This window comes from Epinephelus fuscoguttatus, linkage group LG22, assembly GCF_011397635.1.
Source record: "Epinephelus fuscoguttatus linkage group LG22, E.fuscoguttatus.final_Chr_v1".
In the NCBI taxonomy this organism is placed as follows: domain Eukaryota; kingdom Metazoa; phylum Chordata; class Actinopteri; order Perciformes; family Serranidae; genus Epinephelus; species Epinephelus fuscoguttatus.
Window position 1 is genome coordinate 33663052 of NC_064773.1, and position 21550 is coordinate 33684601.

Below are 21550 nucleotides of genomic sequence, written 5' to 3' on the forward strand. Positions count from 1 at the left end.
GAGGGACAGAGAGAGAAGGTAAGAATGAAGAATGGCAGGAAGCAGAGACAGATAGATGAAGGAGGTAAGGAAAGAGAAGGAAAGAGGGGAGCAGACAGTGCAGGGGGGGGGGCACACAGAGCCTCCAGCTGGAGCCCCTCTGCGCTGCAGGAACACAACCCGAGGCTCACACACACACACACACACACACACGCACACCAGCATGTAGTCCAAAGCAAGTGAGAGCACACACTAGTGCACACACTCACAAACCCACAGCACACATTCAGACAGAGATATTCTTACACACACACACATACACACACACACACACACACACACTCGTCACCTCATGTGCCCATTACACCAGCCAGGGCCAGCCGGTGAATCTGAATAAAATCATCTCCTCCTAAATCTCCATCCCTCCCTCCCTCTGTCTGTCTGTCTCTTTCTCTTCATCCGTCACCACCTCTTCCTTCTTTTGTATATCACTCCTTTGTCTCCTGCCCCTTTCACTTTTTCTCCCTCCCTCTCCTCGTCTGTCCCTTCTTCTTTTCTATCTTCATCTTCCTGTCGGTCCACCTCAGGCAGCTCTCTGCAGTGGCTTGAGCAATAAACTCAGGGGACCCTGCTATCACAGCAAACCAATTACCCAGCACTGGGGGCACACATACACATGCACACAAACACACATACACACTGAAACATTGCCCCTGGGAGTCTGTCCCCAAAACACACACACACACACACACACACACACACACACACGCAAAGAAGATCATGGACCACTACCTAACCACTTACAGTACACATTCACCCTCACACACACACACACACACACACACACACACTGGAAAAGCAGCAGCCTGTCCACAAGGAGTTACGTTAGAATAATAGAAAGCAGTGTAAGTCCAAGTTAAATAAAGAAGCAAATAAATTATTAATTTCAGTGACTCAAAGATGCACAAATAAAGTAAAAGAGAGAACAGTAGGAGCACATTGTCACGATATCAACATTTTTACTTTGGCATCAAGACATGGCCGTATTACCCTGCAATGGGGCCCATGGCTAAAATGGGCTGCTGGGCCACTACTGCCTCAATTTATCCCCAACGCATTGTGCAATGTGTACGGATTTTATACAGTGGAATACAACTTAGCCTCTGGCCCAGTCAGCAGAAAAAAATGATGTTTCTGTAAACCACAAATATGTTACATTTCCACATTCTATATGCTTCAATAATAGTTTCTAAGGACCCTTTTCTACTGCACAAAACAACCCACGAACATCTGGCCATTTAATATAATGTGAAAGGTTTAAATCAGCATTCACACCTAGATGTAATGACTCTGCAGTAGCTACAGGTATTCATCGACTCCAGGTATAATCGGAAGTTATGGAGACACAACAGCCTGCTGAATATGCTCATTTTAGCCCCTTTACTGGAGAGATGCAATGATGTGCCACCACAAATTACCATCCATGTCTGCCCAAACAGTGCTCAAACACTGACCCAAATTAGCCGGCATGGAGTTTGACAGACAGACTGAATTAGTAAGAGCTATATAAAAGCAAGTAACCACCATTAAGTTTTCACAGGTCTCCATGCTGTTTTCTATTGTTTACTTACCTGTTTTCCAGCCTGCCCTTGACATCAAATGTGACACATAAAAAAACACCCTATCATACACAAAAAGGCATACTTGTCTGCTGCAGAGCAGTGTACACACCTCTGTTCTACTGGCAAAAGGGAAAGAAGTCTACTGGGAAAGAAGTCTATAGCCTATTATTAGCAGGTTATCCTGTGTTTAAGAAATTTGCATAAATGCACTAATTTGGGTGGAAAAGGGTTATAAAGTAACATTGTGTATGAGCTGTCTTTGTCATCTGGAGGTGGAGGGGATGGTGGATGGTGTGGCATGGAGGAGAGATGCCTGCCAAGCTGCAGACCACTGTTCCAGACCAACATACAGCAAAACCAGTTGTGTTCTAGTGACCTGTTGCTGTTTTTCCAGCAGATTTTAAGGCACCACATGTGGCTGTTTTTCAGTGATCTGTTACTGTTTTTCCACTGGGAATAGTGCTGAGCCACTGTTGGGTTTTCTGCTGGAAAAGTGCCTTAGAAAGTTTTTTGTTGTTGTTGTCTTTTTTTACTCAGACATCGCTGCATTTCCAGGCTGTACTGTGCCCCCTAAACTAAACCAGACATTTACAGCCCACACATGGTCTTTTCCTAACCATAGCCAAGTGTTTTTTGTGCCATTACCTAACCACACGTTAACCACGGTGCTGTTGAAAGTTTCAACGTATTAGTATAGTACGTATAGTAACGTTCAAATGTAACATATAAGTGGTTTGCAGAACCATACAATGCCAACATTTTTTCTGGTGTTGGATTGCTAGCCTCTCATTTGCTATGTGGTTATTTGACTAAACACTAATTAATTTAGGAATATGTGAAATATTAACACAAAACTAAAATAATGGTTATAAAACTAGCTTTTGACACAATAAACCTGTACCATAGTCAGACAGCTTAACCATCCCACAATATCTGGATACAAGGGGTTTGGATAAATAATAATATAAACTTGTTTAGATGTTACCTTTATCTGGATGAAAAGCACATCTTTTAAACCAATAATGGATTTTTATGGGAGTGTTGAATATCATCTTCACTCCCCACAAGGATGCACCAAGCTCAATACAGCAGAGAATGGGGAGAAACGATAATCACAGCATCACACACCAAAAGATCGGCAGCTATAGTTTTTGGTGAAAGGAAAAATGCATCAAGATTTGCCATTCTCCTATTTTCCTTGGGTTGAAGCTCATCTATCTGTATGACATTTCTGATGCATGCTATATGAGTGTCAAATGACACAAGCAAAGGGTGCAGTGCTACAAGACATGAGTACGTGCTGACCTTAAGAGGGATTTTTCTTTTTCAGAAGTTTGTTGTTTTTTACCTGTGGTAAATGTTTTCTGCACACAGAAAGAAAAAAACTAAAAACTAAAAACTAAAAACAAGCAAGCACTCCAGACATAGACATCTGGATTAATCAACAATGGCTACCAAAATGTGTCACTGACCATTTCTCTCATACAAGACACTGTCGGAAAGAAATTTAGGTTGCAAAGTGCAACCTTGAAACGTAAGGCAAAAATACTGTGCAATTTGATAATATGAGTGTATTTTCTTAGAAGCTGATGCCAATAAATGTTGCATCAAAGTGAAACCTCAATGAAGAATGTTTGCAGTACAAGGCATTGGCTCGTGTGTAGTGCAGTGACAGAGGTTACTCACCAGGGGGAGCCGTAGATTCTGAAGCCCCGCACAGTGACCTCAGAGTCCTGCAGATAGATGCAGTTGGTGAGCAGCGACTGGACGTTCTCATAATTCTCAGGCTTCAACTTGGAGGCAGAAGGGAAGTAGTAGAAGTCCTGCTTGATCAGGTCAGCCATAAACTCCTGGTCGAAGGTCAACTCGTGATTTCCGGCGATTACTATCTTGATGTCATAGGGCAGGGTACCTGGAAGAAGAGGAGAGGGGAAGTAGACAGGTGAACAAAAGGAAAGAGATGGGGAGAAAGTGGGGAGGGAAGGAGGAAAATAATGGTAGAAAAACTTAAGGAGAAGCAAGAAACATGAAAAAAGGGAAGATGGGAGTGATTGGGGAGTGACAAGGAGAAAGGAGAGAAGAGGCAAAATTTGATGAAGAAAGTCAGATGAGGGTGAACAAAGCAGGAGGTATGAGGTTGAATTATGTGAGGGAATAGAGAGGGGGATAGAGAGGGCATAGAAGAAAAGATGAGGGGAGGAGAAGTAGAGGTGAAAATTAAGAAGCAGAATTAGGAAGCAGGAGGTGAAAGTGGTAAAGGCATGAAAGAAAAGCAAAGGAGAAAAGACAAGGAAAGAAGGATATATAGAAATAGAAAATGGAAGGATATGGAAAGGGGAGATGTAGGGGAAGGGGTGAGAGGAAGGAAACGAAGGAGAGCCGGGTGGCAGACGGAGTGGGGAGGGACAAGGAGGAGAGGGAAAATTGAGGACTGGATATGAAACTCATCCCAGACTTCTTGGCATTCACATGCGACATGGCTTTCTCATTGTCTTTTCCTTCATTTCTAGCAAATCTGTACATCTGTCTTAGCTTCCCTCCATCAGTCAAGGTCTCAACCCAGTACACTGCTGTCTTCTGTTTATGGAAGCATGGCTGAATGCATCCGTCAAGGAATCTTTATCTGGAGGAATGATGAGGAGGGAAATCAGAAAGAGTGATCATTGTGAAGTTTACGATGCAGAATATTAAACATTTACCGGCTATGGCAACCGCCGCCGCATCTTTCCCCCTTTCTTTCTCATCATCCTCCTCTAATCAAACACCCACTCCTTCATATCACCCCCCATTTTCTCCTCTGTCTCAATGGCTTTAATTGGCTATTCAGAGCCTGGCACAGCAGGGCGCACAATCGATCTGTGCCCATCAAACCCAGCGGCGGCCGGCCCTTCACAAATCTACATGATGTTTTCAAAGCTCTGCTGAGGAAACAGAGAGCCAACACTGACAAACATCTGGGGGTCTGCTTTGTCAGGTAGAGTGGCTGACGGTGAGTTCAATCACCATGGAATTTTTTTTTTTTTTTTTTTTTAAATACTGCTAGGACGGCATGGCGTGCAGCTGAGCACATCGGTTTGTGTGTCAGCATGTGTGTTTGTGAGTGACTTTCCCTCATGTGTGCGAGTTTGCATGCATCTGTGCATGAACGTGTCATGTTAGTGAAAAGGAGTAATTAAACTGAGCTTTAGAAGAGGCTGACAGCCCGGCGACGGCCCTGTCATAACAGCCAATCACAGCCCGGTGACAGAAAGAGAGAAAGAGTGGGGGGATGGAGGGAGGGAGAGGAAGGAGAGAGCGACAGAAATACTTTAGGAAGCCCAAAAATCCTTGAGTGTGAAGGAGGAATAATAACAAGATGAAAGCAGCTGTCAAAGAGTGCCCGTCTCTGCAGTTTGGGCCGGGGACGCCCCCTCTCCCCAACACAGCTCCCATTTGTTTGGCAGAAGGGCTTGTGTTTAGTTGTCAAGCAGACACCAAAAAAGCCCCGTAAATGAGGGGCTGCACCTCCACAAAAGGCACACGGACACACACACACGCCACCGCACAATCAAAAGATGTTTTCGATTGCTTTTCGTCAGACTTTGGCATTTGAAGTATCGTTCCTAGATAAACCAAGGTTGAAGGAATATTTGCTCTAAAATAAAAATTCAATCATTATTTTCGATCAAATTCCTATTAAAGCCTGCAGAGCGCCTGTATTTCTTTCTCAAAGTACTGAAGGTAATGGGGCTGTCTTTTTTTATTTTACCAAAAAATGCATAAAATCCCCCCATGTTCTCTGAATGTCTAAAGCAGCATCATCACTGTGCTTCTGCATTGTGGGTACTGAAGACCAATATTTACCTCTCTCTATTTTTCACACAAACATTGAGAAATTTAATAGGAAAGGAAATACAGAAATAGGCAAGTAAACATGACACTTTTGGACCCAAAAACTTGGAATGCACTGCACAAAATACCTGGAAAGATTTTAACAATGTTCAGCTTTTGCGCAGCTCCTAACACGACTGGTAATTTCAGTAATTCAAGACCTCATATGGCACCAATCCATGCAAAACTTTCTGTACGAGATTTTAAAAAAGAAAGGTTTGGAGATATTCAGAGACTGCCACAGTAAAATGTCTAACTAAAAAACTTTCAACTGAGTAAAAATGCACAAATAGAAATTAAGATTCAATTTTATTTAACAGTAAATTAGCATTTCAGGCTACCACAAACATTTCCTTGTGCTTTGTATGTCACATGCCTGCAGCTGCTTTACTATAAAAGCCTTCCAGCTGGTGGAAATCTAACAAAATCAAAGCAAGAAGCAAAGAAGTATCACTGAAGGTATTTACTGTGAAGCAGCTGCAGGGATGAGATGTAGAAACACGTTTTGTGTTAGTCCAGACTCACTTCGCAACAAAGTGGTCTCAATCTATTAAAATATTGACACATTTTTATTAATCTTTGTATTGTTATTGGTGGGTAAGAACATAATGTAAGTGGATACACCATATATTCTTGACAGATTACAACCTTAAATACACTGAACAAAAAAATTAAATGCAGCACTTTTGTTTTTGCTGCTATCGTTCACAGATTTAAAGGGGAACTAATGTTTTTTTTCAACCTGGGCCCTATTTTCTGATCTACTTTTTTCTAAATTAGTGATAGGATGTTCAATATTTGACATTTCTCGAGTACGAAGCTAGGGCTGACCTGTCTGCAGCCCGTGAGCGTGCACTATATTAAATAATAGGGCCCTCAGACTGCGTCAAACAACGTCAAAATACGGCCACTAAAAGTGCATTTTTTCACACAGATAGGCTCGGATTGCTAGTATAATTATCCGACAAAATAACGGAAAGGAGAAATGAACGTCTGTGTTTACCTTTAACTGGATTTGGACATGTTCCTCTACCTGTTGCAATTTTAGTATATGTGCTACCAAAGTAACACTGCTCCCTCTCTCTCCTCGTCCGCTCTTCAGTTTCAATGAGCTCTACATCCGTGTATGTCCGTGTACTCCGTGTTCATTTAAATATGGGTGGTCATCAAATTCAAATGGCTCATCCAGATCCAGTTGGTCAAAATTGGGTAAAAATTCGGACATTTTTGTTGTGGCAAGTTAAAACATTCAGAGAGTGAAAGTCTGGCTCTGAAATCTCACGTCTTGTGAGATTTGAGTTGTTGCAGGAAGTTACCACTGGAGTGACCTTACAAACGCGAGGAGTTACTCATGGCTGAATTTTTACCCGATTTTGACCAACTGGATCTGGATGAGCCATTTGAATGGACCATGTGAGAATTTAATTTGAAAGGACAGACACAGGAAGTGGCCACGCTCAGCAGTCAGACAGGAGTCACATTAATTTATAGGGCTGGTACCTGTTGTTATTACATGAGCTAGTTAATAACATGTCAGGCAGGATCATTTTGAGAAGGTGAAGGACAAACCCAAGGTGATATGTAAGCTGCAGACATTCATTTGCCCATCATTCATTGACTACAAAGATGATGTATCAGATGATTACATCAGCACACTTAAGTAGCTGCATGCCCATTAGCCGCTTAGCACAATCATTATTGCTTTGCCGATAGTGTAATTAACAAGTAGTTCGCTCAGTGTGTGATGTGTGATTGTAGATAAAATATAGGCCTATATCAGTTAAGGTTCATTAGTACGGTTTTGTATTTCTCTGTACTGTAGCAAAGTGTTAACAATGTTACTTACACTATTCTTTCTCAGACCTTCAACTCAAACTATTGTGTTGCCCTGCCCAAAATATAGAATTTCAAAATCAAATTAATATCGTAAACCTGCGGACAACTAGTCGACTAACTAGACCTAGCTAGGTCAACTAAGAAAATTCTTAGTCAGGGGCAGCCCTACTGTGGTGTGATCAAACTGCACATTTTAGAATGTCCTTATACTGTGATCATTCCAAGGCACACCTGTGTAGTAATGCTGCTGTTTAATCAGCATCCTGATATGCCACACCTGTCAGATGAAAGGATTATCTTGGAAAAGGAGAATGCTCACTAACACGCATTTGTAGTCATTCTTGTGTCCACCTGATGAAGTATTAACTTTCCTTTTAGCTATGCATTGGTCTCCACCGAGTAAAGCATTTGGCTCTGTAGTTAACTGCTAAATTTGTACGTCAAAAGAAAAAAAAACAAAGAAAACAATAAGCTTTGTTATACAGAACAGAACTGCAGAGTCTAGTGATAATTCTCTGTGATTTGTCACAATGAATGACCCCTCTCACATTCCACTTCATCATTTGAGCCTCTGTTAATGTAAATATCTTAATATTGCAGTTTTAAGACAACATTAAAATTAACTTGCATTTATCACATAGCCATCTCAAGCTGTTCATTTCCAGCATGTACAAATCTTGTTTAAATGTATCTCATATCACCTTCAAAAATGCTACAAACGTATCAGACCACATTTCTTTCCTCTGCAGCCTTAATGACGACTGTGATAGCTTCTCAGTGGAAGCTCAGCAGGAAAGATGCCAAGTAGCTGCATGGGAGTGCAGCATCTACCTGGAGACTTGTGTAGCTTGTTGTTTCAGTTTTTGAAGACTGGAGTGTGGAGTGTGAGATGAAAACCAGACTGACCTCAGGCAGCATGCTTAGCAAAAATGCAAAATGAAAAGTATGGGTCAAGAAGAAGCCTTTGGTCTTCGAGCTCTTTTCTACACCATGTCAGGTCAGGGATATTCTCTCAAGGGTGGCACACTATATCCAAGGGAAGGCACCACAGTGATGATCAAAGACAAGCCGTGGAAGAAAGAAAGCTGCTTTGGATGAGCTCATCAGCTAAATGCCTATAATACAAACATCAAAAAATAAGTAAGGGGAACGGATGTGTGTCTATGCTTGTGTGTGTGTGTGTGTGTGTGTGTGTGTGTGTGTGTGTGTGTGTGTGTGTGCCTGAGGAAGACAGACAGCAAGGCAACACAGCGCTCATAAATTTTTCGACAAATAAACACTATCTGTGTCTCCTCAGAAATTCTGCAACGCGAGCAGTTTTTCACCCATGAAGTTTGACGGCCAACTGTAAACTGAGAGAAATAAATCACGGGGAGAAATATAAAACTCCACCAGCTGGACACAAATACCCTACTATCCTCCTACACACACACACACACACACACACACGGTGATCTTACTTAGCAGAATTAAATTTCAATTTCATGGATGAATTTTTTGAAAGTTTCCCCCAGTAAGAAAAATGCTGCAAGATGACAAGGTGTGAATACCAACTAGCTGCACTTTACATATCTGACTAAAAGCAGCCAGTGTGTGTTTCCTGTTGGAATTCAACCACTGTCAATATGAAAATGATAACAATACAAAAAAAAGAAAGAACAGTCTAAGTAATTATTCATGAGGTTAGTGGATAATGCTTAAAATAAATGATTGAACATGACATGAAAATTATGTTTGCAACATGAAAGTGTTTTAATCAGGTGACAACTTATTTTAAGAAGTATTCTAACTTATTTACTTTAATCCCATTTTACTCAAAAATGTTTGAGTATAATGGGATTAAAGTAAATAAATTAGAATATCTTAAATAAGATAATCCGACCACTAAATATCACCAAAACATTTGGATGAATATTAAGTTGGTTCAACTTAATTAGGCTTTTCGAGGTCAGAGCAAGTCATTGTCAGATTATTAAGGACTCATGAGACTGACTAAATAATGCCAGGGCATTGCAGCTACTTAAAATGATGCATGCAAATTGTTAATTTAATTTTGTTAAGTTGAAACAGTGGATTTTATTTTTAGATTCATGAGGTTAGCACAGCATCTTAGCTGTTGGAGCCACTCTCCCAGTTTGGGGGTCACAGCCCAGAGTGCTCTTGCCTTTCCTCCCCACATGTTTTCTAGCTCCTCTTTCAGCCCTTGGTATTTTTCAATATATATATATATATATATATGTGTGTGTGTGTGTGTGTGTGTGTGTGTGTGTGTGTGTGTGTAAGAAGTTGGGCAACATCAAAAACATTTTTAACATTTTTGAGTAGGATGGAATGAAAGTAAATAAATTAGAATATTTTAAGATATTCTAATTTAATAATCTGACTAGATAATCTGACCACTAAATATTAAGATAATCTGACCACTAAATATTAAGTTGGTTCAATTTAATTAAGCTTTTTGGGGTCTGAGCAAATCATGATTGTTGTACTTAACTAATTGAGTTTGTCAGATTATTAAAGACTCGTGAGAGAAAATAATATTAGAGTTGGAACTACTCAAAAAGGTACATGCAATTTTTTCAAGCTGAACCCGTGAATTCTTTTTTAGTGAGTGAAATTCTGCAATACAGTCTCTTATTGTGCGTGTACACAAAGAACAAATCAATAACAAAAAGAATTTCTGCATCAAATGAGAATAAATGTGTTGCTTCATGTGACAAAAGACAGAGAAGAAAAGAGAAGAGGATGTGGGTGGAAGTGTGCGAGGGAAAGGGGGGGCATCTAAACATTTGGGCTGACATTCCCCCCCACAACACGCGGGCCGCTCTTTGTCGCCCCGCCATCTTTTGTCTTGAATTCAAAAGGCTGCTTTTAAGCAACAAATAGTTTTAATTTGTCTGTGAGTGAAGCGGCGGCTGCACAGGGAGGATGGCCACCTCGTCTTCTGCTGCATCAAAACAAATAACAAAAGAAGAAGACAAAAAGAAAAAAAAAAGATAAAGTCAGCAAGTGAGCAAGAGGGAGTGCAGAAATTGGGAGAAACACAGGACCTGGCTGCCTGAAAGTAAGGCTGCATTCAGGAGTGGAAACAGCTGGACTTCAGTCTTTCCTTCTGCCCCTTCATCCCTTTATTCCTCTCTGGTTCTTTTTCAAATCCCTTCTCGCTCAGTGTCTTTGCTCTTTTGTCAAGTGCCTGCCCGCCTCCAGTTATACACATCCCAGATCTGCTGTGTGTCTGTCTGTCACCACTAAAACCTCCGTCCTCCCACGAGCTCCACAAGGCAGCCTGTGTATGTGTGTGTGTGTGTGTGTGTGTGTAAATGTGTGTAAAAGTGCCACATGCTGCCTGCAGGTATGTACATGATCCTGAGGGTCTGTGGAGAGGCATATTGTTTGTCTATCTTGACGTGCAAATGCAAATGCATATGACTGTGTGTGTGTGTTTATGCATAACACAGGCTACAATATCTGTATGCGTGTGTGTGTGTGTGTATGTGTGTGCGTACTCCCACCCCGCCACAGGAAGTCTTCCGGAGTTCGGCCACCATTGTTCCGAGGCTGCGATGGGTGGTCTGCTCTTTGAAGAGGAAAATCCCTGCTCTGCCCAAAGCTCTGGCATGTACAGGGGGATTACTGCCCATTGTGTGTGCATGTGTGTGTGTGCGCTCTTATACATGTGTGTGTTTGTGTACATGCAGAAAAAAAGTCCTGCCTGCCAAGACAAAGTTAATTCCTAAGTGTGTGTGTCTGCATAGATACCAAAAACTAGTAGCCAAAATGTCCTGCCAAATAACTTAATACCAATGTGTGTGTGTGTGTGTGTGTGTGTGTGTGTGTGTGTGTGTGTGTGTGTGTGTGTGTGTGTGTGTGTGTGTTGCGAACAGGGGCCAAATATATGCTGCCAACCCAAAATGATTAAATTAATACCAGTGTGTGTGTCAGAATGAGTGAATGCATGTGTACAAGAAGCAGCAGCCAAAAGTTTCTGCTAAAATTAAATTAAAGGAAAAGTCCACTTTATTATGGCTGGGATCGCATTTTTCACAGGTGCCTTTAATGTGTGTGTGTGTGTGTGTGTGTGTGTAGATTACACAGTGTCCCTTTTCCCTTTATTTTAAATGAATGTATCAGACCACGTCTGGAGTTTAAGCTCATCAACATAGTTGTGTGTGAGGTAACATTACTGAGGAGGCATAGAGAAAATGACAGGTGATTTTATATCATTTGAATTTGATTTGAATCTTTGCCTGAGACTGCCTCAAGTTGAGCATTCTTTTTTTTTTTTTTTTGCTGGTCAGTGTGCTGCGCAGTGTACAATAGAGTGTGCCAGTAAACCCGGAACTCCATTAGCGCTTTTAGCACTTCCGGTTCTCTCGTCTAAAAGTCAATACGTTTTTTGAATGGGATTTTGGTAAAATGCCTCAAATAAGGTCTGTGGTTAAGAAAAGCTTAAGTGAGTTTCAGGTTTTGTTCTACGACATAAAACACGTCAGTAAATACCCTACTTGTGAATTTTGAAGCTTTTACGTAAAAAAGGCGGTTGCTAACAAGTTGCTCAATGCGACTACAAACCCTGTCGGGGACATTAAACATCATCACCCCCGAAGAGGCGAGAGTGCTGGCAGTCCGCCATTACAGCTTCTTATTTAGTTTAAACAGTCCGATTTCCCCGTTATACAATGTTTTTAAAATGAAGCGGCCGAAATCAGTTTAAAGCTTAGTGGCGGTGACGTCAAGAGTCATGCGACCGTGGAGTAGTCATGTAGTCCATTAAAGCCTAACGTTAGCTTTTTACTGCTGGCGATCGCATTTAAGCTTCAGATGCGGTATGAAAGGTGTTCATATGTGAAGATTATCTTGCTGAGCAAAACCTGTCAGTATCATAAACTTGTGTTAGCCACAGAGCTTATTTTCTGACATAATCCAAAACGCAATGCAAAAATCACATTCACTTTCTCTTCCGGGAACCAGTGCGATGCTAAACTTCCGGGTTTTGACGTCAGCCCTGGTACACTCTATACTGGGGATATTTTTGTCCCCAGATTTTGCTGCAGAGTGAGTGCTCTTGACTTTCACACTGCTCTTTGGTACAGACTAGGACTGGGCGGTATATCGATATATTTTCAAGCAAGATATAGATACAGACAATACCGTTGATGTAGGGTCAAGCTGCACCACATAACGCACACCAGTGTTCATCTTTTCTCTCACACACACGCATAGCTCCACCCCACTCACTAACTCACTCACTCACTCACTCACTCACTCACAGTTTCTCCATCAACACCCAGAGAGACACAGACCTGCTCCTCCGTTTAATCTGTCTGTTAATTAGTCTACAGTGCGACATCAGTCTATATGTTGCACGAGCTACGCTAAATCAGTCTGTGAGATGAATGAAGTTACCGCAGTAGTACACGTACAATATTGTGGGCCTTTTAATCTGTAACCTTTATCCACGTCCAGTCAGGCCATGCGGTGCCGATTTGTGTTTCTTTTATCAGTTTAGACGCGGGGTGCCACACTGAGCTGCGCACCTACTCCTTCTGTGGAGTAGGTCCAAAAGCTGGGCCGCCCGCACTCAAGAGGGAAGCAGTGGCGTATCACTCAACCGACCTGTTTCTCCCCATCAAACAGGCCGTGTGTGTTGTGAGACCAGAGAGAAAGACGCTTTTAAAAGTCTCTGTGTGTTCAGCTGTCAGTACTTTGTGGTTTGGAGTTTGGTTTCTCTCCTGCATCCTGTTTTTACTTCTGATATCTGCTTTATTTTACTGTTTCATGTTCGCTATCAGCCGTATTAGAAGTTATGTGAAGTTGCTGCTCGAAAACTCAACATTTCCTCGTTTTGCTGCTTCACAATAAAAGTTTTTATACAACAAAATAACGGGGGACATTTATTTTTAAGACTCTATAGGGATTAAAATATGTTTATTACGGAATTAGTGGAACTTTATTACTGGCTTTTCTTTGATTAAGACAAGTCTAATAATACCGAACAGCCACAGTCAGATGTAAGATGAAGAGCTCTGCAAACAGTTCACCTCCCACTGGTAAACTTCATTTACCTGCCCTGCTGTGGAAAAACACATGCAGCAAAAATAACAAGGGACTTTAGCCATTGATCAGCTTGCAACTGAACATGTTGCCCACTTAAAAGGCTCTGAGATAACAATATCTTCTCTCTCCTGCTTGGAAGTGGTGAAGAGCTCACAGGTACTTAATACAATACAATCTCTAGCTTTAGAGTGATATCTACTGTTGGCAAAAACGTTGCACATTTACGATCTGATGTTAGCGCTGTTAGCTTGTTTACTATATTACATGAATGGCATTGTCACACTGAAAGTCCCACTGAGCCCCTTTCAAACTTTATATTGAAAACAATTAAAGAGTCGTCAAATATTCATACTAAACGGCTAACTCAGATTTGACTAATAAATTCTGAGTCAGGTACCACCCTAGCTATGTACTCATATGCTTTCTTGATTAGTGTTGAAGATCAATACAATTCTCATATCTGTCCCAGTCTTTCAGGGATTGTCCCTGTTTGTCTAGGATTGTCCTGATTTCAACCTAGGTGTCCCGAGTCCCTACAAATATCTGTAAAACATCAAAATGTCATGTTTTACCTCATGATCCCAGTTTTCACTACAATTAAAATAACAATAATAATAATAATAATAATAAATTACTTGTTTTCAGCATTCACTTAGGCCTACTTTATACTACATGGTTCAAGTGACCCAATTCCGATTTTGTCCTCTCAAGTGGCACAGATCGGATCTGTAACATGAACGTGTAAACAGGAAAAAAACGGATGATATTGGATATTGTCAGATCAGATTCAGGCCTCCTTCATATGTGGAAATATATCGGATATGAATCCGACATCTGCCAATAGGTCTGTAATCTAAACAGACAGATCGGATATTTTGTGGCAATCCACGTCGTACGTCATGAATAATGCGACGACAGCGCATTTTGATGACATGCTCATGAGCGAGGGAAAGGAAGGAAAGCTGAATAAATCGCACGTCAATCAAAGACTATGAACCAAAAAAAGCACAATCTATCCCGAGTGAGATAAACTGCTTGATCCCGCTCTGTGTAGGCTAAGTTACCTTTTCAATTATGTGGAGCAGCGCCAGCTTTCCAGGTGATTTATTCTTTAATGATTAACTTCAAATATTTAAAGTTAGTCCTTAAAATTGCTTTCAGTAAAGTAAACATTTCTATACGCGCAGTAATGTCACTGTAGCAAATACCGTAGGACATTTACACAGTGGTAAAGAGTGCTGGACTGGAAGTGTCACACAAAAAAAACGGAAGCTGGTTGCGTTCTGTTTTGCCTCCATGTTTACATGAAAAATAAGGTGAATAGAACATGTAAACAGCAGTCAGGAAAAATCGGATATAGGCAACAAATCGGAATTGGGCATCAAGACATGGTAGTGTTAAGACAGCCTTAGACATTTATCATGTTCTGTGCCACGTATTATTAACTAACTCAGAGGTAGGCAGCCAATCACTCTGAAGCCTCTCTCTAGTTGCTACCTGTGGCATTGACAAAAATGATATGGAAATAAGTAATGATTACTATTATCTAGAGATGCACCGATCCAGCTTTTTCAGTTTCGATCTCGATCCCAATGCTGTGGCTTTGAGTATCAGCCGATACCCGATACCGATCCGATACCATGGTTGACCTAAATAGCTATATACCTTTATATGTAGAACAGAAGACTAGAAACATCAGGCATTGATGATTACACAGTACTTTCCTAAGATAAAACGAAACAAGATGAAACACATAAATAAACAATAAAATAAACAATTGTGCAACAGCAGTTGAAATAGTGTGAAATACCTCCACACAGCAGATCCTCTCCTTTGCTCCATGACGTATGACTAGAGATATTGGATAAAGCGAGATACCCCACTCAGCTCACTTCCTGATTCAGTGACGTCAGCGCCACGTCCCCGTAGGAGACTTGCGGCAGCTCTGAATGTATTCTCGTCAATGAGGAAAATGAACGTGATCACAATTTATGGTCAGTTCTTTCACCCTATAGTCACAAAAGTAAACACTGGGTTCATTTTCCACAAGGCACACATCTTACCAACATTCTGACACTAAAGCTGCATTTTTCATCCGCACAGATCAAGAGAAAGTTAACTCTGTTTGAGCCCTGTCCGTCTCAGAAAACAAGTTCTCACGAGAGCTTGTGATCCTGATAAACAGGTGGTAAAATCACAGTTAGCATACAAATAGTTTTTTACCGCTAGTAATAAATAAAAAATGCCCAAGCTTTGTGCCACAATAGGCTGCAATAATAGGAAGAATGTATTTTCATTCCCAAAGGAAGCAGACAGGTAAGCTAGTGTCACTTTCAGTCAGCACTGTGGGTGGGCAAGCTGTCACGTCAGAGATACTGGATGAGAACCTCACATCAGAGATTACGTTACTGGATCCAGTATCTCTGCACATATTCCCCAGCTAACATTGTGTTTGCCATTGCTGAATACCTTAGGAGTTGTGTGAAATATTTTGTCAATGTGTAATTAATAAATATGTGACCTAACCACGCCCACTTAGGAGACAGGAAGAGTAACCGTTTTCTTAATACTGGATAAGCCTACGGTGGGGTATCTCCTTTATCCAATATCTCTGGTATGACGTAGCTCACGTCACAATAGATTTAAAGGGAAAGGATCGCCTCAGGTATAGGTTGCATTTTCCATTACCCGATCCATCTATTTTGATGATATCGGGGCCGATATTCGATCCACATATCGGATCGGTGCATCCCTACTATTATCGCATTTTATTATTCCTTTATTTTTGTTGTAACCCTAAAGTGATTCTTACATTCTCCAATTGTAAAAATATATAACCAATACACCAAGTATTTTATTCTTAAAACATTTTATCAAATAAAATATGTGTCACATGTTTATGGCCTGGAACCTTTCCTCTAAATTTTCCAGAATCTCAACCACAATGGCTACAGTGGTCTCTAGTTTCCGCCGCTAGGCTAGCTATGGTCCAATCCAATGCTGCAAAGTTAAAGTATTAAATAATCATAAATAGCACCCTGCAGAGTGACCACCTTGTTCTAAAACTTATTAAGTTCATCAAAATAAAGATAGAGGCACCGGAGCAAGAAATCAAAAATGTGCCATTGGTGTTTAAATCCAACTTCTGGACTTATTTTGTTTTTGTTTTTTTTAACACAGAAGGAAAGGCGGACATGGATATGACCCATTCGATTTGCAAGCAGTGTCATATGAGAATCCCCCCTATGTTCATCACTCATTGATGCTGTTTTTGAAGTATGAATAAGTCAGTAAGTAATTTATTCCATTGAAATATCATTGATGTATTATAGAAAAGTGATTTATCTTTTTATAAATGACAAAAGGCACATCTGCCTCATTTTCGTTGTGATACTGTGATACTACTCAGAACCATGATATTTTCATTAGTATCGTACAGTGGGATCCAATTTTGGTACCATAACAACACTAATCTGGAGGGGGTTCATCTGCAAAAACTAATGAAAAACTAAACAACGATATTCGGTATTCAGTACTCGGTATTCAGCCAAGCGTTTAATAATATTCGGCTTTGGCTTCGGCCACAAATTTTCATTTCGGTGCATCCCTAGAATAAAATACTCTTCAAATACTACAAACATGAGGGCTCACCTCCTCTCCACCATCCAGAGCTAGTTTTAGCTGCTGACCCCCTATGCTAACGCTAAATCCACTCAGCAGAAAAATCAACCAACACTGGACACAAACTACCATCCAACTCTGAGAGAGCGAAGAAAACAACACAGTCCATCACCTACTTCATGTGCAAAGATCTATGTCCATACAGCGTTGTTGAAAATGAAGGCTTTTGTTACATACTAAAAATACTGGAACCCAGGTATGTGACTCCGTCTTGACAGTTTTTCACCAACTCAGCCATGCCCAAGCTCTACAGATAAGTGAAGTATGAAGATGAGGAATCTTTGAGTAGAGCAGGAAGGGTGGCATTAACTCGAGACGCTTGGACATCAAGCTCAGTGGATTCATAGGTGACTATAACGGCACATCTCACAGAGAATTGGTGACTGCTGCCTCACGTTCTCCAAACTAGAGCAGTACACCAAAGTCACACCAAAGCAAACATTGCAGACCTCCGGCATAGTGCAGCACAAGGATGGGGGATTGTGGTTGTAACAGACATTGTGTTTGACTCACACACTTAATCTCACTTCACAGGGGGTGTTAAATCTGCCAACAGTTCAGTTTGTCAGGTGTATGCAGCATTTCTGACAGGTTTTATGACAGTGTTGATCAGTCTGTTGGTCAGTTGGTATGTCTATCTTATGAGGTGAAACTGATTTTTTTATTTGAGGAAATAATTTGCAGTTGGACAAAAAGGTAATAAATCACAGTATATTTTATTGAAATTGCAATAATATCATGTCGTATCCTAAGTATAATGATAATATTGTATTGTGAGTCCTCTGGCAATTCCTTCCCCTATGACTAATGCTTATTTTATAGTAGAGGTTGCTGACTTCTGGTCTAACCATTCTTTATGCTAAATTAACCATCTCCTAGATACGTATGACACAGACATAAGAGTTGGGGCTTGAAATACCATGCGCATATGCATGGTAGTGCATGTAACATTTGAGCTATGCATGTAATTCTCATCCATACATGTACTAAACATCTTGTGCAAGGCTTCCACCTTTCATGCACTGACTCTGACACACTGTCAAGCCACACATCCATTTTTGCCAAGCAATAAAAATGCTGCAGTGCAAAAAGAGGACACTGACAGCGCACAGACAAGAGGTGCAACAGCAGCACCATTAAACACTATGGTCAAACCAGCTGCCACTTGAATTTTAATGTCAATTTGTGCTGTTACTGTACTGTAACAGATACTCACAAAACTTTCACCAGCCAAATGGACAAAGGAAAACTTGCATTTCAGCAATAATTAATTACACATCACATAGGTATACTACGCTGGATTGTCAATTCCTGTTCGTAAACACTTGCCGGTGAAAGTGAAAGTAAAAGCCAACCCCTGATTCACTTAGGTGTTTTGCCTTGCTGTTTGTGTTTTTTTTTTCAGAGCTGCATCCCTGGTTGCGTGCTACTTACAGTCCAGCACCTGGTCCATCCATCCATTTTCATCTGCTTATCCAGGGCCAGGTCGAAGGGGCAGCAGGCCGAGCAAAGCACCCCTGACATCCCTGTCCCCAGCAATGCTTTCCAGCTCCTCCTTGGGGGCCCAAAGGCGTTCCCAGGCGGGATGAGATATGTATTCCCTCCATCAAATTCTGACTCTACCCCAGGGCCTGAAACACCTCCAGCGGGAGGCGCCCAAGGGGCATCCTGAGCAGATGCCCGAACCACCTCAACTGACTCGTTTCGAGTCCAGCCATCCTTTTGAGGAAACTCATTTCAGCAGCTTGTATCCGCGATCTCATTCTTTCGGTCATTACACAGAGCTCATGACCATAGGTGACGGTTGGGACGTAGATGGACCAGTAAATCGAAAGCTTTGCCTTCTGGCTCAGCACCCTCTACACCACAACAGACCGGCATCACTGCAGAAGCTGCACCTAACAGCCGATCCATCTCACGCTCAATTCTACCGTCACTCGTGAACAACACCCGGAGATACTTGAACTGCCTCACTTTAGGCAGAAAATCTGCCCCAACCAGGACGGGGTAATCCACCGGTTTCCAGCAGAGAACCATGGCCTTAGATTTGGAGGTGCTGACTTTCATCCCAACCGTTTCACCCTCGGCTGCAAATCGCCCCAGTGCATGCTGGAGGTCACGTTGTGATGAAGCCAACACAAACACATCATCTGCAAAAAGCAGAGATGCAGTTCTGAGGTCCCCGATATGGACCCCTTCCTTCCCCCCCTGCACCTTGAGATCCTGTACGTGAACACCCTCCGAGAACGTGTTTGACTTTACACAGCTCTCACTTTGGGCATACAGGGACAGGATGGCTTGTTGCAGTGAGACTGGTAACCAGTACCAGGTCTGTCCAGTAGCCTCCCCCACCATCTGATCCAACTCATCACCAGGTGGTGATCAGTGAACAGATCTGCTCCTCTCTTCATCTGAGTGTCCAAGACACACGGCTGCAGATCTGATGATACAACCACAAAGTCGATCATCGATCTTTGCCCTTGGCTGTTCTGGCACCACGAACACTTATGAACCCATCTGTTCTCAAACATGGTGTTTGTTATGACCAGTGTATGACAGTCCATAACAAAACACCATTCAGGTTCAGGTCACGCCGGCTCCCAATTACCCCTTGTCAAGTTTCTCCATCATTGCCCATGTGAGCCTTGAAGTCCCTCAGAAGAACTATGGAGTCCCAGCCGGCCCCCTTTCCAGGACACCAGCCAGAGACTTCAAGAAGGCCGAGTGCTCCATACTGCTGTTTGGTGCATATGCACAAACAACAGTCAGAGACCTTCTCTTATAAACCCGCAGTCACATCGAGACAACCCTCTCATTCTCCAGGGAGAACCAAAACACAGCAGTGCTCACACGGTGGCTCATGACTATCCCCACACCCACCTCGTGCCTCTCACCCTGGGCAACTCTGGAAAAAGCAAGTCCAGCCCCTCTCCAGGAGTTTGGTTCCAGAACCAGTGCTGCACTTGGAGGTGGGCCCAACTATATCTAGTCTGTACCACTCCACTTCCTGCACCAGCTCCGGCTCCTTCCCCACAAGAGAGGTGACATTCCACTTCCCCAGAGCCAGCCCAGTGGTTACGTTTGGGAACACCTAGAAGTGGTTGGGTTTACACAACAACAACATGCGGTTGAGTTTTGGCAACAAAAGCACATGGTTTGGCTTTACAATCTCATGGGAAGTGGACATCAGCCTCCTAGTGGTTGTTGGAAAGTTGGTGGTTGTTGGACCCATCCACCATGCCTCCCACCCGCCCCACTTGGACTTCCACCCCCTTGACTTATGCTGTCATCTCGCTGTGTTTCCCGCTAACGCCACCAGGTGCTGTTTAACAGTAAGGGCCACCAGCCACGTACCATGCCAACGTGAAAGGACAGCTTTTTTTTGTCAGTGTCTGACACCAGAAGTCACTAACCAAGTGCCAGTATTTGATGACTTCAGATTGAAACTGCGTTGCATCCAGCGTCTTCACCTGTAAGACTGTCTAAGACCAGCCACCCTAACAGCTGATGCAACAATTGGTTTGCAGAACCAAAGAATTTCTGCATAAACCATCAGAAACCATCCCAGGGAAATTCATCTTTATGCTCATCTTCCCCACCAGGGTCTTGAGAGCAGTTTGTCATCTTAACCAACTTAAGCAGTTGTGAGGCTGGTTGGATGTACTGCCAAATTCACTGAAACAATATTGGAGACTTCTTATCCGTCATATCCATCCATCATAGTTTACAGACCATGTTCTTGGTTCAACTTTGACCAACCATATACAGTACATACACATTTTTGCTGTACAATTAGGTATTGCTACCAGCACTCAAGATGTGCTTGTGGTTCGCATAACCTGGATAAACTGTTGGCTTGTTAACATTCTGTCTGACCGCCTGCCTGCTCCTATTTCTTGCCATGTCAGACATTGCTGTGGCAGTGGAAGAATGGCCAGAACTAAGAAGATCATTGTAATAAAACTGAATTATTCTTTTCTGCCAAACTCTCTGTCTGGGTTTACTTTATTGCAAGCACATGTGCGTATTTGTGTGTCTACACCCCACAGCTTATGTATGTCTTCTTTCTGTATAGAACATAGTGAGATTATAGCCAAACAGTGCAGCTTTAGGCGGCCTTTATCTGTGCGTGCATAAACAGAAATGCAATAATTCAAAGTGGAGCTTCAAAAGCAACGGCACTGATGTTCAAAGACAGACAAGCTAAAGACTCAGTGCAGATCAGTCATAATTCCTTTACAGCGTGTGTGTGTGTGTGTGTGTGTGTGTGTGTGTGTGTGCGGGTGTACTCGTCAGAGACAGAGAGGGAAGACTGGATGTGAGAGAGGAAAGTAATGAGGGAGAGAAAGAAGAGAGGTGAGTAAGGGATAGACATGCAACAAGGTAGAAATGGATGATGGAGGAAGAGAAGCAACGAGACTTCTGCCTTCTCACCTTAGCTTAAACTTAATACTCACGCATTTCATTTAACTCACCACCCACACACTGCTGCCTCTCATCACACA

At 42.1% G+C, this 21550-nt stretch overlaps 1 protein-coding gene across 1 annotated transcript in view; it reads right to left on the reverse strand.

The window, feature by feature from the left end:
- mpped1 (metallophosphoesterase domain containing 1) overlaps positions 1-21550 on the reverse strand; it is a 139349-nt gene that overhangs the window by 79623 nt on the left and 38176 nt on the right. Inside the window, exon 4 of the mRNA XM_049567114.1 lies at positions 3288-3513. Within this exon, the coding sequence (XP_049423071.1) occupies positions 3288-3513 (226 nt within the window). The remainder of the gene's footprint in view (positions 1-3287; positions 3514-21550) is intronic.